Source organism: Lepidochelys olivacea, assembly GCF_965140295.1.
Source record: "Lepidochelys olivacea isolate rLepOli2 genome assembly, chromosome: 19".
NCBI classification, from domain to species: domain Eukaryota; kingdom Metazoa; phylum Chordata; order Testudines; family Cheloniidae; genus Lepidochelys; species Lepidochelys olivacea.
In genome coordinates this window covers 6,056,591-6,076,896 of record NC_140429.1, presented here as the reverse complement: position 1 = coordinate 6,076,896, position 20,306 = coordinate 6,056,591, and the positions used below count along the sequence as shown (strand labels likewise).

At 59.3% G+C, this 20,306-nt stretch overlaps 1 protein-coding gene across 5 annotated transcripts in view; it reads left to right on the top strand.

Annotated features, from left to right (window-relative positions):
- ADGRB2 (adhesion G protein-coupled receptor B2) overlaps positions 1–20,306 on the top strand; it is a 101,010-nt gene that overhangs the window by 20,417 nt on the left and 60,287 nt on the right. For all 5 annotated transcript variants that reach the window (XM_084652473.1, XM_084652472.1, XM_084652471.1 and 2 more), the window contains one exon: positions 7,710–8,514. In XM_084652473.1, the coding sequence (XP_084508599.1) occupies positions 7,725–8,514 (790 nt within the window). In that variant the 5' untranslated portion in view covers positions 7,710–7,724. The remainder of the gene's footprint in view (positions 1–7,709; positions 8,515–20,306) is intronic.

The window sequence follows — 20,306 nt, the reverse complement described above, 5'->3', positions numbered from 1 at the left end:
CAGCGGATTGCATTAATTCCTGAGCATTCTCCCGGGGAGCGTCTGATGGAGCCAGCGAAACCCTGGCTGAAGCCGTCCATCCTTATAGCGTTTAAAAGGCTGCGGCGATTATGTCGTGTGCAGCAATTTGGAGCAAAGCCAGGGCTGTGGGGAGGGGGCTTTCTGCTGTCCTTCTGTGGCTGTGTGTGTGAATGCAGATGTGTGCACGGGAGCGGGTGGGTCGCCGTGGCCCCAGACACTGAGGACGTTCTGACCCAGAACTGTCTTGCTGACCCAGTACCTGTTGGGTCCGGGGGGAGGGAGGGGTGCCACGTGACTGCATCCCGGGTCCTGGCTTGTTCCTTTGCCAAGCAGACGCTGCCCCTGTGTTCCGTATTTAGCAGGGGGACATGCCTTTGGTCTCTGATTCTCAGCGCTCGCCCGGCTCGCTCCCTCCCTTCCCCCAGGGCCTTGCTGCTGCAGCCTGTGCCAGGCGGCTCTGGTGAAGATGCCGGGTGGTTTAGGGGCTATGAAGCCTGTTACCCTCCCAGTTCAGAGCTGACCCCGGTTGGTGAGAGATGCCAGCAGCCTGGCTGGTGCTAACCAAGCTCAGCAGAGGAGACGGCTGGGCCCTTCAGCGCTGCGTTGAGGCCTGTTGTGTGGGCAGTGGGATAGCCTGGAGCTGGCACTATGTGCCCGATTCTCCAGGGCACTGCCTCTTATACTAGATCTTAAATCAGCCAATCAGGATCCTCTCCCCGTGGCCATTTATACCATCCCTGCGATCCCTGGGTCCTGTACGGTGCCCTTGGATCATAGAATCATAGGACTGGAGGGGACCTCGAGAGGTCTCTAGTCCAGTCCCCTGCACTCGTGGCAGGACTAATTATCTAGACCGTCCCTGACGGGTGCTTGTCTAACCTGCTCTTGAAAATCTCCAATGATGGAAATTCCACAACCTCCCTGGGCAATTTATTCCAGTGCTTAACCACCCTGACAGTTGGGAAGTTTTTCCTAATGACCAACCTAAACCACCCTGGCTGCAATTTAAGCCCATTGCTTCTTGTCCTATCCTCAGAGGTTAACGAGAACAATTCTCCCTCCTCCCTCCCTGTAACAACCTTTTATGCACTTGAAAACTGTTCTCATGTCCCCCCTCGGTCTTCTGTATAAGTAGGGGCATAGCGAGCAGATCGAGGGACGTGATCGTTCCCCTCTATTCGACATTGGTGAGGCCTCATCTGGAGTACTGTGTCCAGTTTTGGGCCCCACACTACAAGAAGGATGTGGATAAATTGGAGAGAGTCCAGCGAAGGGCAACAAAAATGATTAGGGGTCTGGAACACATGAGTTATGAGGAGAGGCTGAGGGAGCTGGGATTGTTTAGCCTGTAGAAGAGAAGAATGAGGGGGGATTTGATAGCTGCTTTCAACTACCTGAGAGGGGGTTCCAAAGAGGATGGCTCTAGACTGTTCTCAATGGTAGCAGATGACAGAACGAGGAGTAATGGTCTCAAGTTGCAGTGGGGGAGGTTTAGATTGGATATTAGGAAAAACTTTTTCACTAAGAGGGTGGTGAAACACTGGAATGCGTTACCTAGGGAGGTGGTAGAATCTCCTTCCTTAGAGGTTTTTAAGGTCAGGCTTGACAAAGCCCTGGCTGGGATGATTTAACTGGGAATTGGTCCTGCTTCGAGCAGGGGGTTGGACTAGATGACCTTCTGGGGTCCCTTCCAACCCTGATATTCTATGATTCTCTGCTCCAGACTCAATAAACCCAGTTTTTTCAATCTTCTTCAATCTAGGTCCTGTTTTCTAGACCTTTAATCATTTGTGTTGCTCTTCTCTGGACTTCCTCCCATTTGTCCACATCTTTCCTGAAATGTGGCACCCAGAACTGGACACAATACTCCAGCTGAGGGCTAATCAGCATGGAGTAGAGCAAAAGAATTACTTCTCATGTCTCACAACACTCCTGCTAATACATCCCAGAATGATGTTCGCTTTTTTTTGCAACAGTATTACACTGTTGATTCATATTTAGCTTGTGGTCCACTATGGCCCCCCAGATCACTTTCCGCAGGACTCCTTCCTAGGCCATCATTTCCCATTTTGTTTGTGTGCAACGGATTGTTCCTTCCTGAGTGGAGTACTTTGCTTTGTCCTTATTGAATTTCATTCTATTTACTTCACACCATTTTGAATTTTAATCCTATCCTCCAAAGGACTTGCAACCCCTCCCAGCTTGGTATCATCCGCAGACTTAATAAGTGTTCTCTGTATGCCATTATCTAAACAATTCACGGGAAAGGAGAAAACAGCATCGGGCTCTGCCATGGCATGGGCTGGGGTGGTTCTGCGTCAGGCAAGCATCGGGCAGCCTCTGATTCGGTCCTGCCTCCGGGCTGGGGAAGCTGAGTTTGGGGGGAAGGGCTGTGAATGTCCCAACCTCTTTTGGGACCCTCCAGGAGATGCAGAGCAGAGATCCCAGGGTAAGTTTCCCCTCTGGGAGATGAGTGGGGAAGCTCCAGTCATTCTCGGAGCCCCTGTGAATTCCTGCAGACAGCGGGGGGGCTGTGGCGGTGACTCATCCCTTCCCCGTGCCTGGGGGAGTTCTTTGCAACCCGCTTGAGCTTTGGCTGCCAGCAGGGGGGCTGGCCAGCTCTAGGTGCCCTCTGATGATGTTCCAAATAGCGCCAAGACCCAGACAGAAGGGCACTGGAGATGCCAGATGGTCATGACATTGGGCTGCTAACGACCAGGGCTGGTTTCAGGTTCTGGTTCCTGTGCTCACATTAAGGAAGGGAAATCCATGGCCCTAGGGGAGGTGGGCGGCCCAAGGCAGTGCAGACATGTGCTTTTCACGGCAGGCGCTCTGCTCCAGCAGGGGGCAGGGAGGCAGGACTCCTGGGTTCTCTTCCTGGCTCGGCGAGAGAGCGCAGTCTAGTGGCTAGTATGGTTAAGTGGTTATAGCAGGGATCTGGGAGCCAGGAGTCCTGCGTTCTATTCCCAGATCTATGCTGATTCCCTGTGCGACTTTGGGCGAGTCACGCCCTGCTCTGTGCCTCAGTTTCTCCACCTGTGAAAGGACGCTCAGGACCCCTCCCATGCAGGGCCGTGGGCACTTGGCTCACATGCATTTGCAAAGCGCTGAGAGAGCCATCTGCTGCGTTCAAAGCCTGTAACAAATAAGAAGAAATAACAAGAAGGCTCCGTTGCTGCGGCCTGGCGCTATGCCCGGCTGTTGCCGTGGGCAGCGTCGCACGGTATCTGTGCGCCATTTAGAGGTGGGCACGCCATCCATCTCCTCAGTGGGGTGACGGCGAGAGGAGCCTTGCTTTGGCACAGTGGGAGTGGCAGCAGGACAGATTGGAGATGCCAGCTCAGTAAACCTTTTGGGTGCTCCGAGAGGCTTGTTTTCCTCCCGTTTCAGTCAGCTGGCCTGACTCCCCTCCTTTCCCACCAGCCATGGCGCTGCTCATCCGGACCAGGGACGGATCCTGCCTGGGCTGGTGGCGGGGTCGGGGGGAGGAAGCAGGCGGAAACACCAGGGCGTGGGGAAGGAAGCAGCTGTCACGATTGTGCTGGGAGAATTGTGCGTGTGCTTGCTGTGATCGGATGCCGAGGGGGCGAGTGGGGCAGGCATGGGGCAGGGGGGTATCTGCATGGGAGGGGAAGTAAGCAGTGGCCTGGGGCCCAGGCAGCATGGGAATTCACAGCAATGGGAAGAGGGACAAACAGAATGAAGAGCCAGATGTGCTTGGTTCCGTTGTGGGGCTGTAGCGAGTGACGGGCCCTTGGGGGAGAAGGGTGCTGAGGGGGAGGGGCTGTGTGCGGGGCCCTGGGAGGGAGAGGCTGGTGCAGGCCTGGCAGTGGGGCATACATGTCCGTTAGTCCTTTTCAGTCTTTTCCTTGCCCTCCCCTCTCTCCAGCGTCTGGTAGCCTATGGGGCGCCTCGTCTCTCAGCCGGGGAGGCCCATCCTTACCCGTGCCTCGCCCTGCGTGGTGGGGATCTGCACTGGGCTCCCCGAGTCCCCGCACGGAGCCAGGGCCAGGTGGCAGGTGACCGCGTCGTTGTCTGATCGCGTGGGCCTCTGTGAGTGCTCACCTGGGCTGACACGCCCGGCAGGGCCCTCGATCCTCTCGGTGTGTGCACGCGTCCACATGCTGTCCTTGTGCCTGGGCAAGAGGCTTTGCAGTGGTGGAACACGCGTGTGTGTGATAGGTACTGGGGCTGGGTGGCCAGGCTGATCCCCGGGGCTGGCCAAGCTGGCGACCGTCACCCCCCCTGTTCGCCCCCCTAGACAGACGATCCCTGCACCTCCAGAGAGCCAGCCGAAGCACCAGCCCTGTGTCCCTGCCCAGCCCCCTCACGCAGCGCCCCTGCTTGGCGGTGCCCATGTGCAGAGCATGGCGCACGGCACCCCCGCCGCAGGGATCCTGTCGCTCCACAGCCTATCTGGAGTGGCCGCTGGGCCGTGATTGCAGATTTCCCCTGGCCTGGGAGGAGAGCCCTGCGGCCTTGTGCTCCGAGCCTCGGGGAGCCCCTGGCCATTGTTTCTAGGCCTGGGGGCGCCGAGGGGCTTTCCCTGCCCACCCGGCCTGCGCACGTCTCTGGCAAGGCTCAGTGTCTGGGCTGATGCCAGCTGCCCCTACTCTGCTGGGGGGACTGGCTCTGCAGGCGCATCCCCTGGATTCCCCCCACCCCGTCAGTCATGGGCCTGTCTGTGACCCTGAGCTGGGCTGTGGCTTCCCTGCCAGCAGGGGCCTGCCTTCCTGTCACGGGGTCCCCGGGCGATGCTCTGGAGCTGCTCCCTACGAAGCCAGGCAGCCTGGTGAGGTCTCCTCCTCTCTGGGAGCAGCCTGTCTGCAGGGGAAACAGCTCACATGGCTGCCACCTTCCTGGGTCTGACCTGGCAGCATTCAGCATCCTGTGCCCCTCCGTGCGCTTCCCACAGCGAGTCCACCCAGGCGGGGTCCTGGGAAAGCCAGAGGGTGCTGCCCCCCAACTCCGCAGTCAGACGTGACTCTCAGCCAGCCAGTAAAACGGGTTTATTAGATGACAGGAACACGGTCTAAAACAGAGCTTGTAGGTACAGAGAACAGGACCCCTCAGTTGGGTCCATTTTTTGGGTGGGGGCAGTGAGCCAGACAACCACGTCTGCACTTCACTCCTCGTCCCCAGCCAGCCCCAAACTGACTCACCCTCCAGCCCCTCCTCCTCTGGGCTTTGTCCCTTTCCTGTTCCAGGAGGTCACCGGATTCCTTTGTTCTCCAACCCTTTAGCTCTCACCTTGCAGGGGGGAAGGGCCAGGCCATCAGTGGCCAGGGGACAGAGTGTTGGCCACTTATGTACACTGGCCCTTTGCTCTGCAACAATTACACCCCCTTATCCCACCCCCTAGAGACTTAAGAAATGCCTAGGGGAAACTGAGGCACTCCTACAGTATTCAGAGGAAACATTAAGAACAAGTCCCGCTTTGTCACACCTCCCCCAACCCTCCTGGCTCCAAAGGGATCAGCGTTGCCTTCCGGTGCCTGGGCTCAGCTCTCAGGCCTAGCTTAAACCTCGGGGAATGGCCCCGGGCTCACACAGGCAGCCCTGGACAGGGTTGAGTCTGGCTCCAGTGCTGGGTCCATCTCCTTGGCTGAGCTCACAAGGACCCACTGGGCACAGATGGTAACGAGTGTGTCCCCTCACTATGGGAGATGGATGGGAAGCTGAGGGCGACGAGGCGCCGGGGCCCAGTGCCGCTGTAATGCAGCCTGCTGGGCATCTGGCACTGCCTGCCTCCATGCCAAGGGCACAACGGCCTTGGGGACCCAGCGGGAGCCTGAGCTACCAGCACCCACTCTGGGCAGGAGCACTTTGTTTGCTGGGCTGTCAAGCTGGGACCTTCCCCAGCCCCTGACGTGCTGGTCACTCCCATTAGCTGCCTCTTGGCCTGTGGGCCGGCGGGTGGTGCTCACAGCCCCGGAAGGGCACTGGCAGCTCCAGGAGGCTGGTGTGGAGAGCGGGGAAAGCCGGAACACCCCTGAGTGAATCTGTGTGAAGGAAGCTCCCTCGCCTCGTTCTGCTGGCTGCGGGCTGCCTAGAGCACGAGCTGCGGGTACTGTGGGTGGACAGGGCCCCAGGAGGCCCTGGCACTGCCCGCGGCGTATCTCCAGAAAGCAGCGTCACTGGGATTTCTGTTGGGATTCTTGAGGGGGGTGATTCCCATCCAAGGCCCCCCCAAGTCCCTCCATCCCAGTCTCAGAGTCTCTCCCGGCATGGAGAATCTCTGCTTCCTAGCCCCCCTGCAGCCCGAGGGCCTGGCGCGACCACATTACAAACCATGCCAGCAGGTGGGCATAAATTGCGAATTATCCCTGTGTCCCTGCCCCGGGAGGAGCCGAAAGAGCCGCTGGGGCCGGCACCGAGGAGTGGAAAGCGGCCGGGGGTCTCTGGCCTGTGCTTGTCAGAGGCTCGGATGGGATGATCTGTGAGCTGGTAAAGCAGGACCTGTGGAGGCTGGTGGCCAAGTGAGCAGAGGCTAAGCCCGCTGAAGAAAGGGGTCTGTGTCAGTGGTGCCTGGCTGGGAGCTGCAGGGAGACGCCGGCCCTTCGGCAGCGGGCGCCTGGCCAAGCCACGGGGGGTTGGTTTGTGGTTTGGGATTAGCGCTGAGGAAATACGGCCGGCGCTCTCCCGCTCTCAGAGGAAAGCACGGCTGTTCTCCACCCTCCTCCCGCGAAGGGTGAACCGGGGGCTTGGCGAACACGAGCGGAGCCTCCCAGGCGCCCTGTGGCGTTCGCCCCGTTGCAGGTGGGGAAACGGTGAGGCCGGCTCTAAGACGGGAACCGACTTCCGGAGTCCACCCAGTGAGTCAGGCTGGAGCCGGAACTGGATCCCAGGTGTCCTGTTCTAACCTCGCCGCCCGCTCCCTGCCGAGTCATGGCTAGAACCCTGTGTCCCTGGAGCAGTCTTTATTATCCTCAGCCCCTAGGAAGCCCCCAGTTCGCACCTGTTGTCAGTGCCAGGTGCCCTCGTTAGCTCCGTGCTCCCTGGCCAGCCTGTGGGCGAAGGGTCAGCTGTGGGGCACCCCCTTGTTCCCCAGCTCTCTCGCACCCCCCGCTACGGCGTAAGCTGCAGGATTCATGGGTGGGGGATGGCAGGGTGTGTGACTTGAGTGGGAGACGGAGACTGGGATGGAGGGACTTGGGGGGCCTTGGATGGGAATCACCCCCCTCAAGAGTCATAAAGCTCCGCCCCCTTAAACTCCTTAAATCCCACCGTTGCAGCGACACCCGCAAGATGCTGCTGCCTGGCATTGGTCAGGAATGGATGCTCTGCCGCTTCCCTGCCCTGTTCTCCCTTGTCCTCCCCCCGCCTGTCTGTCTGCTCTACCCGCCAGCGGGGCAGATGCTCCGTGCCCTGGGCAGGGCCAATCCCCTTTGTTACCGGCCTGTACAACATCTAGCATAGCTGTAGGCTCAGGCTACCGTAATGTATATATTTGGGGGGGGTGGGTATCTCAGAAATCCCTTGCTCAAATGACCCCAAATTTAGATCACTAGCCCTACTGCATGTGCCCATGAGGCATGCCAAGTTTCAAGGCGATACGGGTAAGGATGTGGATTTTACGGCACTTGGAAGAGAATGTCCTAACTCCGGATCCCTGGCACTCTGCTGTAATAACAGCCCCTCGCTCTGCTGCAGCTCAGTAAGGCTCTGTCTGTCTCTCTCTCCTGCAGGGCAAATGACATAGGATGACCCCTGCTGGTCCCCTCTTACTGTCTGTGATATCGTCTCTCTTGTGGCTAACGCGGGGCTTCGACCCAGCTCCCAGCGCCTGCTCAGCTCTGGCCTCCGGGGTTCTCTACGGCTCGTTCTCGCTCAAGGACCTCTTCCCCACCATCACCACCGGCTGCTCGTGGACCCTGGAGAACCCTGACCCCACCAAGTACTCCCTGTACCTCAAGTTCAACCGGGAGGAGCAGGTGTGCGCCCACTTCTCTCCCATGGTGCTGCCACTCGACCATTACCTCGCCAACTACACCTGCGGCCCGCAGGGCGACGCGGGGCTGCCCCTGCGGGGCCCAGAGGACGGGGAGGAGGAAGGGGAGGCCCGGCTGGAGCTGTGCCAGGGCGCCAGCCCCATCACCTTCCTGCACTTCGATAAGAACTTCGTGCAGCTGTGCCTGGCTGCCGAGCCGGAGGCAGCGCCGCGGCTGCTGGCCCCCGACGCCCTGCAGTTCCGCTTCGTGGAGGTTCTGCTCATCAACAACAACAACTCCAGCCAGTTCACCTGTGGGGTGCTGTGCCGCTGGTTCGAGGAGTGCTTGCGGCTGCGGGAGCAGGGGGGGCAGCGCTGTGGCCTCACCCAGGCGGGCTGCAGCTGCCAGGCCGAGGCCCCGCCGGCGCCCCGGCCAAACGAGACCCTCTCCAATGCCCTGCCACCAGCCGGCACCCCGGCCGCCGCGAGCAGCAGCCAGTGCTGCATGACCGAGCTGCATTCTGGGAATGCGAACGATTTATACGCGCCGGAGATTAAATACGGTAAGGGGGCGCCGGGGCCTGGGGCGGGGCGGGGGGTTCAGAGGAAGGGAGCCACAGCTGGCTCGGGCTCCATTTGATCGTTGGGTGCTGAGAGGGGGGATGGAATTTGGCCCCTTCTGCCGCCGACAATCTACTTCCCCTGTTAGCCCTCTAGGGGGCAGGTTGCCCAGCGTGGGCAGTTCTAATGCCGTCCAGTAGAGGGCAGCGGCGCTCGTGCACGTTAGAGGTCATCTCTAGTGATTACAGCCGCGGGCTAGTGCATCCGGCTAGCGACCCGTCTGGCTCCAGTCTGTGCTGAGCGGAGACGAGGAGCTAGTGGAGTTGGTTTATAACCAGAGCGCTCAGCTCCAGTCCGTCCTAGCGATGCCCACAATGGACTTCGGTCTGTTAGCATCCTGCCCTTGTGTTTGCTGGGAGTTCATGTTGCCGGTTGGCCTGGAAGGAATCCAGCTCGACTCCGGTTCCAGTCTCCGCCCCCGGCTCCCGGAGCAGATGTGTGCGGGGTGTGTGTGCAAGGGAGCCGCTGCAGCGCAAGCCGGGCGCAATGTGTTGCTTCCCGATGCGCTGCTGGGTTGTGAGGTTGTCGCGTGATGGGACCTGGCAGCTTTGGGGTACATTGGGGTATCGTGAGCCTGCCCAGAGGGCCCCCGGCGACAACCGTGCACTCTGGCTGTGCCGAGCTGCCTGGCTTCAGGCTGGCGAAGGGGAAAGGTTTGATGGCTGGGAAGAATTGAGCACGTCAACTTGCAGCGTCTTGCCAGCTTTCTTGGCCTGCTGCAGTTTCCCGGCTCCGAGGCGTTTCTCTTGGGTGCAGATGGCTCCGTGCGCTTCCCCCAGGGCGCCGTGGAAGGGGAAAGGCCAAGTGCAGTGGGGTGCTAAGTCCATCAGGGGACAGAATGGACTTCAGGGCCCAGCCCAGACCCATCAGCCTCCAAGGGACTCCCAGCAGCCTCTCCTAAATCCCAGGCCTTGGATCTCTCATCCCCATCACAACGGTCCCTCCCAGCTGCCTTTGCGGGAGGCTTGAGGCTGGCGCTGCGAGGAGGAGAGAGTGAAAGGCACAAGGGGGCAGCTGCGCCCATAGACAGGGCTGGAGTTTTGCCTGTCTCTCCTGCACTCCCCTCACGGGGGTGGATCCGGGGCATCATCTGACACACCGAGAGAAGGCATGGAAAAGCAACTGGGGTGGGGGTGGGCGGGGGTGAAGAGGTGGTGCGCACTGGAGGGCAGTGGGCAGGGGGATCCAGCCCTGAACCCAGCCGGTGGCTGCACCATTCACTGGAGTCGATGGAAAGACGGGAATCCAAGGGCTTTGGTCAGGCCCCAGGATTCTGCCCCCCCCCACCTCAACTTACCCCTGGGATGGGTGAATTCAGGCCATGGCGATTTCTCCTCCTCCCCCTCTTCCCCCAGCAATGGGAAAGTAGGTACTTGGGGTGCCTTTCCCTGCTGGTCCTGCCCCACGTCCCCAGCCAGTTAGCGCAGCCCCTGTGCTCCCTCCTGAGGCTGGGGGCTTCTCCCCAGCTTCCTGCGGCTGCCGCGATGACTGGAGCGCCTGGGGCAGGAGACCCTGTCATCCCGCACTGGCGGAGATGCAGCGAACAATTGACAGGTAAAATGACCCATTCCTGTGACCAATTACGCCTGACTGCAGCAGGCCAGGTGCCTGTTATTCCAGGCCGGATAGACAGGTGCACGGCAGAGCTCTGTGGGCTATTAACCGGGAGGAATGAGGCCATTTGCTTGTTGTAGAATCTCATGAACCTAAAGTGAAATTAAAGCGTCAGAGCCTCCCTGCCCAATGGCTGGGCTGGTTCTCACGGCCCCGGCAGAGTGGGGCTGGGTGGCCCGTGCTGTGGGCTGCTGCTGCTTTGAGCCACTCCTAGAGAAGTGTGAGGGGGGGCTTACGGTCGCCTCTCCCAGGGCCAGTCAGCATCTGCCACGGCCCCCACCCTTTGAGCCAGTCTGGGGCAGCTCCGCCAGGGCATCTCAGTCCAGACCCACAGTGCCCCCTGCTCTTCTGGCCCTGGTCCTCCCTTGACTGACATTAATGACGAACTATGCTGTGGTTTCTTGACATGAACAAATGTCCGTTTGAGATGCTGCCGGAGTTTTGTTTGCCTTGCGACCTTGCTCTTCAGACTCTTGGCTCTTTGTTTCCCCTGCCAGGCTCTTCAGTGACAGCTGGCTGGTGGATCGGCCCTTTGGGCCCTGGAGCCCTCTGACCAGTGGCCAGTAACCAGAGAGGCATCCCTGCTGGCTTATGCACTCAGCTTACTCGTGCCCCTTGCTTTAAGGGGTAGGCGCTAGTCCATATTTCTGGGTCACTTCCTCCATATGGGGACCATCGGGCCGCTGAGGGCTCTGTGTGTTTGGAGGGCAGCGGCAGCATTGTGTAAATCAAACAGTACGAGATCCAAATTGCCTTGGTACTGGAATTGGGAGCTGTGGCCAGGAGTAGCCCCCCAGTGGGCCATCGCAGCCGGCCAGATGTTCCCCCAGGTGCCAGGGCTGGCGGGACGGGCGTCGGAGCAGTTTAGCAGTGACATATCCTTATCTGGGGTGCTGCTTCCTGCTATCCTCATCGGCTCAGGCCTGTAGCGTTACTGGCTACTCTTTACTGGGCTTCAGTGTTTCCACTGGGAGCTAAACGTCTTCCTGGGCAAATCCCTCCGAATAATTCCTGCTCTCCTCCAGCCACGTGGTTATAAACCGCTTCCTTCCACGGGAAATCTTGGTGTGCTTTTTTCAAATGCAGATTTAGATGGAAGGCTAGGAGCCTGCTGCCTGGCGCAGATGCTTTCCCTGGGGGGATTCGCGCTTGGAGCCCTGCAGAGCCCACGGGATGGGGACAGGTCCCCGCAGGGCTTGGGAGAGCCGGCGCCCCCTGTGTGTCCTGGGAGCACGCTGCCTTGCCCTCTGTGTGTGAGTACTGGGGGCCGTAGGCTGTCTGCGGAGTAATGCCACGGTTGGCTTCGGGCAGCCCTGGGACAGTGTGGGTTTCCAAGAGTGGGCGCTGATGCCCTGTTGTCTAGGGGCACGTCTACAGTGCAAAACAAAAAACAAAAAAAAAAACCCCAGCCAAAAACAACCCCTGTGGGTCTCCGAGCCCGGATCACCTGACTCGGGCTTGCGCTACAGAGCTAAACCTCGGTGGAGACGTTCCTGCTGGGCTCCGAAAGCCGGCAAGGTGGGGTGTCTCAGTGTCCAGGCTCCAGACCAAGCAGGAACGTCTACGCTACTCGATTTGGCCCTGTAGCACAAGCCTGAGTCAATTGCCCCAGGCTCTGAGACTTGCTGCCCCGTGTTTGTTTATGACTTTTTTGCAGCTTAGAGGCGCCCTGTGGTTCCCTGCTGGAAGAGGCTAGTGTGCTCTCGACCGGCCTATTGGGTAGCTGGCTTGGGCAGCATTCTGCCTGCGTGTGTTGATAATTTTGATGGAGAATATCCATGTTTATTTGTAAGCAGGGTTTCTTACATATGTATGGATAGAAATGTTTGCTGAATCTCTCGGGGTTCAGTTTCTGCATCTGGGGAGGGAGGCTATGCCCTTTCTGCCATCCCTTGCTTGTCTTGTCTGTGTAGATCACAGGAGTGGGACAGGGGCTGTCTCTCGCTGTGTGTTTGTGCAGAGCCAGGCACAGTGGGGCCCTGCTCTGTGCTGAGGCTGTAGCTGCTGCTGTAATACAAGCGGTAATGTGCAGCATGGGCCATGTTTAGCAGGCTGGAGCTCTCCGGATCCCAGGGTACGCTGGAGTGCAGTGGGCATCTCCAGGGTGCAATCTGTCCTTGGTCTCTCGCTGCCAGCCCAGGCCTGTCGGGGTGACGGCTTTCGTGGTACGGCCATATGGGCAGAGACCCCCTCCAAACTCACTGCAGGCCAGCTCCCCAGCAGCCAGCGCTGTCCTGGGCCAGCTGCAAGTGGGCGGCCTCGAGGGGAGGGGTGCCCAGCAGAGCTGCCTGGCTCAATCGCCCGTGTCGTGCGCCAGGCCCCCTCGTGCCCCCTGGGGATCTCCGAGGCTGCTGCTCTGAGCAGGCTCCTGTGTCTCTGTGCGTGCCCGAGCGGTGATTGTTCTGGAAGGGCAGTTGCCTGAACTTCGCCAAATTATGTTTGACATTCAATTAAACCCACAAGGCACCTGGATGTAAAATGTTACTGTAGAGATGAAGTCGCAGGGGTGATTCATTTTATTGGCAGGATGATCATGGGCAGGGTTGGCAGGGCTTGCTGGAGACAGCCTGGGCCTTGGGAGCGCGTCGACGGCTCGCGCCACAGAGCATACGACGGCCTGGGCCGGGCTGGGATGCCGGCATGTGGCGCCCGGCCCCATCAGCTTTGCTCGCGGGATCGGCTGCCGGATTTGGGCCACTACCGGACTGGCATATCGCTGGGCATTGGCATTTAGTGCCACTGCGTCCCTCGCACGCCTGTCCTGAATCCCCGGTTTGTGACCCTGTCCTCCCTTCTCACGCAGCTCAGCAGCCCCTCTGCCATACAGAGCTTATGGATGGATCAGGGCTCCCACCTTTCTAGGAGCGCCGCACGTTCCCGCACACTCGTGTACGCGTGTGTGCTTGATCTCGCCCTCACATTCTTGCACGCTCACACGCACTCTTCTTTCTCACACAATTGCACACCGTCTTTCACATTAGCCCACCTGTGCGTGGCATGGCACGCTGACCCAGACACATCCTTCACTCTTGCGCACTGGCACGCAATGCATCGTTTTTCACATTTGCACACTTGTGCATGCTGTGGCTCCCTCACTCTCGTGCACGTTCTTCAACCTTGCATAGCTGCATGCTTGTGCGCGTTGTCGCTCACATCCCAGCTTTCCCACGGGTGTTCTTTGGCTTGCTGCTGTAGGTATTTGTATTCCCATGTGCTTGTGCGTATTCTCCTCTGCCTTCTGCACTTTCCTTTCATGGCTATATGCTCATGCACGGTCTCATGCACACTCAGACACTCACGGCTGTGTGTGTTTTTGTGCACTAGGCACACACCTGGACACAAACACAAATGCACAGGATCTTCTTTATGCACAATCAGAGAGCAGGGGGCAGCGCATCCAGGAACTGACAAGAGACGCGGGTTAATCTGTGGAGAGAACAGCTACTGATGTGCTAGGTCTGATAAACCTCCAGCTTGTTGTTAGAGTGTCAGCAAGCATGTGAAAAGGGTGTGTGTGTGTGTGTGTGGTTGTGATGAGTTTGTGTGCATGCGTGTGAGGCCACAGCTGGCGACAGAGAAGCCGGCCTCACTCCAGTGCCCTGCAGCGGGAAGCCTGCCTGTTCCTGGCTGGAGAAGCAGCGAGCATCGCGGCAGACGAGAGGACAGAGTTGTTGATGTTCCCGAGCACGGCTTTCGCTGAAGGTGGTGGGTTGCGGGGGGGGGGGCCCTAGCCTGCCCCAGCCGGGACTCACACCTGGCATCCCCCCAAGTCCTGGCTTCATGGAGACACTGCTAAGAATAGCCCCCTGTTTGCCTTTCAGGTTCTCCATGGCAGGCTGGGCTGTGGGGCTGAATGCTGGGCCTTTTATTCAGCATTGGCAGAGGCCCAGCCGTGATCTCATCAGGCCTCCCCCAGGGAGTTAGAGCCACACATTCCCCCCGGCCTGCTTGCTCCCGATGGGACCAGGCCTGGCTCCTCCGGAGCTCAGTGCAGGGCAGAGGGTTGAAACTGGCTCAGAGAGCTTTGGGGCAGTGCTCGGTGGTGAGCGGAGTCGTTCCTTGGTTATGCCCCATCCCCGGATGGGTCTGGGCTGTTGTGTCAGGGCAGAAGGCCCTCGGTGGAGGATCTGCTGCAGGCCTTCATTTCCTGGGCAAGCACAAAGACACGCTTGCATGTGAACTCTGCCAGCCTTCCCTGCACGTGGGCGTGCACCCCCACCTCCCCGCTCGCTTACTCTGCTGTGAATGCACATGCATATACACACGCTTCCTTCCGGCATCCGTGCGCTGCCCACGTTTGCACGGAGCTTTATCATCCCTAGGAGCCTGGCAAATTCCGTGCCAGCCCAGAGGCTGTGGGCGAGTGTGAGTGTGAGATTGTGGGGGAGGGAGGGGGATTTTAGCTGTGACCACGCCTGGAGCTGTTCACGGCTGCCTCCCTCCAGAGCACAGTCAGGATCTGTGCCACGGTGAGAAAACACTGGTGCTTGCAAAAGAAGCATCACCAGCGGGGGGGCGGGGGGAAGGGGCTGCCAAGGGACCCCAGCCCTGCCCTGTACAGCAGCCCCGATTGGCAAAGATCTGCACAGAGGTTGGGGCCGCTGGAAAGTCCCCATGGGAACTGAAGCCCAGCAGTGCCCTGGGTGGAAGCTGAACCAGGCAGAACGGAGCTGGGTTTGCTAACCCTGGAGGGCTCCCGGGCCAGGGCTCCCTGGAGCGAGCCTGGGCCAGTGTCTAGTTTAGCCACCCAGCCACACGGACCGGTGTGTTTCTGGCGGCTCCGTCTCGGAGCCAGCACGGCGCATTCTGCTTCGGATTTGCTCTGAATTTTCAGGTTCACTTGCTGCTGAAATGGGGAGGCGCCAATCCGGAGGCGTAGAAGGGGCAGGCGGCGAGGTGTGATGGAGAGGATGCCGGACTGGTCCCCCCTGCAGCCGCCTCCTCTGTTGGTCCAGGCTCACAGGTGGGCCATGCACTCCTAGCAGCCTGGGACGCGAAGCCCTTCCTCTCGGTTGGGGAGACCAAACTTCCCCCTGCGCCTGCGGGGCCCGCATGCTGTGGGGGGCAGAGCGCTGAGTGCGAATCCTGCTGGGCGCTATCCCGCCGAGCCCGCTGGAAGAAGCTGGTTGCAGTTGTCCTCCCGCCCCGCCCCCCGAGTCCCACCACCCACGTGGGAGACCGCAGCGCTGCCGAGAGGTGGCTGAAAGCTGTCGGGTAGCCATGGCAACCGCCACGCTGCCAGGAACTGGCTTCGGAAGGGCGATGAACAAGAAGGGAAGCGTGTGAGATTTGGGCAGGTGGCAGCCGGGCCTGGGGGGTGGATGATCGGATGGAACGGACCAAAGGGAGACGTATCCTGATGGGGTGGGCTTGGTGCAATCCCCGGGAAGATGCCAAAGCCACGGTACTGGTGGTGGAAGAATGGCCATGCGGGCAAGGCCGTGGGCTGGGACCCGTGTGACTGGGTTCAATTCCTGGCTCGATGCCTGCCTCAGTTTCCCAATCAGTAAAAGAGGAGGTGATGATACTGGCTTGTCTCAGAGGGGATGTGAGGATACCTGCAGTGCTGGGCAGGAGAGGCTCAGATACCCCGACGACAGGCTGGATAAGGCAACAGACAGATCTCCCGCTAGGCTGGCCAGCCGCGCTCGGCTTTGTCCATCACGTACATCACTGCGGAGGGTCATTGCCGGGGCGGCAGGAGTCGCCGGGTGAATTGCTCTGGCCTGTGTCACCTGGGTAGCCAGGCTAGATGATCAGAGCGGTGGGGCCCCGGGTCTTAGTATCTCCGGGTGCCCAAGAGAACAGGCCATTAGCAGCTGGGCAGCTTGCCAGCTCTTCTCTGTCTTCAGTCCCCCTCCTTCCTGGGGGAACGTAAGCCCGTGGGGAGGGTGAGGGGAGCCCAGGGTGTGTGTTTGACTTGCCCTCTCCCCTCTTATGGGGATCACTCTGGTGTCAGCATGAAGTGCTTCTCTGCCTTCCTCTGAGCAGAGATGAGTGGGGGAGGTAAGATCTTTCATTGGACCCACTTCTGCTGGTGGGAGAGCCCAGATTTTGAGCTGCACAGAGCTGGTCTGAAGGGCTGGGAGAGGTACTCCCAACACACCGCTAAATGCACGGTGGAGCAGATTGTCCAGTGATCACACACACCCCTGTGAGGTGAAAAGAGTGGATTTTCCTGGAAGCTGATGACTAAAGAAAGCCCCAGGCAGAGCAAGCCAGGAGGGGGCAGATGGAGATAAATGTGGGGGACAGGCAGAGACCTCTTGGCTCCAGCACTTCACGAAGGGACCTGTTGTGAAAGCCGTCGGACTGGGCCTGCCTGCGGGGAGCAGAGCGAGCCAAGCTGGAGCAGGGTGCTTGGCACTCAATGTGGGTCCTGCATGTGGGGGTGAGTGTGCAGGGCGGTTGGAGTCGGGAAGAGCTCTATGGGGGTGCATTGGGGGACTTCATCGGGGGGGCTGTGGGGCCTGTGTCTGGGGGAGTCTGGGGGGACAGTTTTTGGGAGGCTTGTGCGGTGCACGGAAGTCAGTGGGGAGGCCCTCTGCGGGTGCATTGTCGTGTCTGTTCCAATCGCAGCCCTGGCTGTTCGTGGCGTGAGGGTATTTGCAGCCCTTGCCCAGCCGGGGTTTCCGTTAAGCAAACGTGGACGATCACGGTCACGTTGTGTTTGTTCTGCTCCGTGTATCGGGGCAAAGCAGCTGGAGAGTCCCGGGGGATCGCTCCCCCTTTGCACCCTTTTACCTTCCTTTGCTTCTGCCTGGCGTTTTCTAGCTCCTTATATGCGATGGCCGACTTCCGCCCTGCAATACGCCACCTCCCCCATCAATTCAGGGTAGCAGACTCGAACTCCCCTCTGTCTATCCATTCTAATCTATAGAGAAATCTTGTGCCTTCTCCTGCCACTGAAATGCAGCCACCTCTGGGGCGCAGCGCAGTAGCTGTTTAACAGTCCCATTGCTTTAGATAGGATGTGAAGAGTCCAAGTTTCCACTGGGATCTGCCTAAGAGATTTGTGAGGCTGGATGAACTTAGCCGAGATGTGGATGGGGATCCACAGCTGGGGATGTGATTTCCCTGCATGTTAAACTATTTAGATCAAAATGACAGAGACTCACTGCCGTGGTGTCCCTGGTCGTTCCTCCGGCTCGTGAGCATGGCGGTGCCTGTGACCGACCAGTTCTGTGCTGGCTGCCCCGATGCAAGGTGCCTGCATTGTTGCTCCCAGGCTGGGATGCCAGCCCTGCCAGAGGCAGCTGGGTCATTTCGCTCATGATTTGGGGAAGGATCTGCTGCCGTTTCCTAACTTGGGACCCAATCGTCTCCCGTGGGGCCTTGTCCCTTCTGCTCCTCGCCTTTTGCTGCCCACGGAGCAAGGCTCTGCCATGGGATCACCATGTGCTCCTGCACCAGGGCCTCCTGCCAGCTCCTCTGGGCCAGCTTTCCAGCTTCCTGTGTGCACGGGAGTCTCTGCTTGTTACTCACACCCCGTGGAGAAATTAGGGCCCCAGCAGATGACTCGAGGAATGGTCCTCTCGGTTGGTCTTCCTCCCTCATCTTTCTTTCTTTCTTTCTTTCTTTCTTTCTTTCTTTCTTTCTTTCTTTCTTTCTTTCTTTCTTTCTTGCCCATGCTGTCCTTGGCACAGCCCCCTCCCTCACTCCCAGGACCCAACTCCGTGGCTCTGAGGGCAGAACAGCGGAGGAGACAAGTGGCTCCACTGAGAACCATTAGCCAGAGACCCGAAGTACAGAGCTGTGCTGGCAAAAGCCCAAGCAAGGGGAATGAGAGTCGGATGTGGCAGGGAAGGGACCTGAGAAGGAGGGGACAGGTGGGGCTGGTTCCCTGGCGCGGGAGACTCTGCAAGGCGACAGCCCGGGATTTAGTACTTTCCAAAGGAAATTGAATTTGGTTTCTTTGTTCAACGTAAGTGGGGAAAGTGCCCTCATATATCCTGTGAATTTATTATTTGTTCTGGGCACTCGCTGCACCGTTCATAACTCCTGATCATTTCCAGTGGGGAAGCGGGTGGCTGGCTCTGCATAGCGGCACTCCCCCCATCGGACTCTCCCTCAGCTGGTGGCTTTATCTACCTTCCAGTCCCCCCGTCTGCTGCTCCCAACTCCCCAAAACTGGGGAGATCTTCGGACGCTCCCTGCTCGTGTGTCCTGAGCCCTTCCAAAGGGGACGCGCCGGGGCACGGAGTAGATTGAGTCGGAAGCAACAGTCAGTAAATTTGGGTCCCTTTATGTCACCAATAAGTATCAGCACAGTCAGCGGCCTGAGTGTATTTCATGCACAGCAGAGATACTGACAAGGCGGGTGCCTAATCCACCTAGCAGCAGCATCCGCCCCGTGGGGAGGCAGGGTGGGGGAGGCCAAGGGTCCCTCTCCTGTGGGTATAGGACAGGCACCGCAATGGGCATCTGGCAAGTCCAGTTTTGGTGGGGGTGTGTGGGTTGGGGAGGAGGGCTTTGGAACGGATTCACTCCCAATTCTGCCCTCTGTTGCTGCCCTGTTCTCACAGGGCACTGCTGGGAGGAAGTTCACGTTCCACTAATCTCAGCTGCCATTGCTGGGGTACTGCTGCTAGGAAGTGGGCACCACTCCACGCCCAGCCGGCCTTGCCAGGGCAGTGCTGTGGGGAAGGTCTCGCTGCTGGAAGCCCGCTTCTCCAGGGTGGTGGTCCTAGGGCCATCACTGGCAGCGGCTGGGAGCCTAACAGGAGTTCTGGGGGGGGGGGGTTTCCTCCTCTTTCCAATCGTCTCTGCACAGGACCGTTATCTGTGATATTCATGCCGGTCAATATCATCGCCGGAGCTCGCTGCTGTTTGTTTCCGGTGGCGTGAAGCATCTGCAGGCCAGTGACAGAGCCATGCTCTGGGAGCGCCGCAGACGGGCAGATGCACACAGCAGAAAGCAATAGCCACTGCCGGAGAGCCTCCCCCAACCTCCCTGCACTGGGCCAGATGGGATAACAGGAGGGGAGCACCCCTGCACGCTCCCCTTGACAGACGGGGCTCAGCAAAGCTTTCTGCACCGAGTGAAACCACCAGGCGCTGCCTGGTTCCTATTAGCTGGCTGGGCAGTGCAGTGAATGGCCTTGCAAACCCTCCCAGAGCATCCATTCGGGGTGGGAGGGGAGGAGGTTGTTAGAGCCAGTACGGTGGCCTGCACATGTGTCTGAGCGTGTTTGTATGTGTTGGTGTGTGTGGGTCCGTGCATGCATCAGTGCATGTCCTGGGGCATGTGTGTTTGTGCATCTGCGTGTGTGCTTTGTGTACGTGTGTGTTCATGGGGGGCTCCTTTTTAGTATCCCCCGGCCCCCTGCGGCTGCACGGAGGGAAGTACCCTGCTCAGAGAACAGCAGGGGGAGAAGCTGGGGGGCTCTGTGTGCCCCCATACACTTGGCATTAGCTACACAGGCAGGCCTCTGCTGGGAAAGAACCATGCTGCACGCTGGCTGAGTGCCACGTCACTCTTCGTCGGCTGCTCCACAAAGGAGTATAACAGCCTACTACTGCTGCCAGCTGGTGGCGTCGCACGTGTAGCTCAGGGGGTCTGCTCAGCAGAGCTCCCGGCACTGAGGCCTGCAGTCGAGGGAGCAGTTGTGCTAGGGAGCCCTGCACTGGGAATGCGGTCCTGTCTGCGGGCTCCCCCCTCTCTAGGCTGACGCAGGGATCCACCAGCCGTGGCACAGAGAGGAGATTCTTTCCCCAAGATGTCCGCTGTCGTCCTATGGGTGGGGGAGGGAGGGTGTGAGGGAAGGATAAGGAGTTGGGGGGGTGGGAGAGCTGGGGGGGGCCTAGGAGTCAAAGGTGCCCCCGCTCCTGTGGCTGGCATGCGTCTTTGATGAGCACATCCACATGCCTGTTAATTTCACGCTAAGCACCCTTGATGGATCTCTTGTTATTTTTGGTGAGCCAAGCCATCAATTTGTGGCACCTCGCTGCAGCAATCTGTCAGGTGGCGAGCGAAGAACACCGCCATCAAATCAAACCGGGGCGGGCGTGGCCCCCTTCTCGGCTATCGTGTCAGCGGGGCACACGGGGTGGGTGGTGAGGGGCTGGGCTCGCAGAGGGGGCAGGTGGGCATTTGCGAGGCTGGGATCCCAGCGCTTGG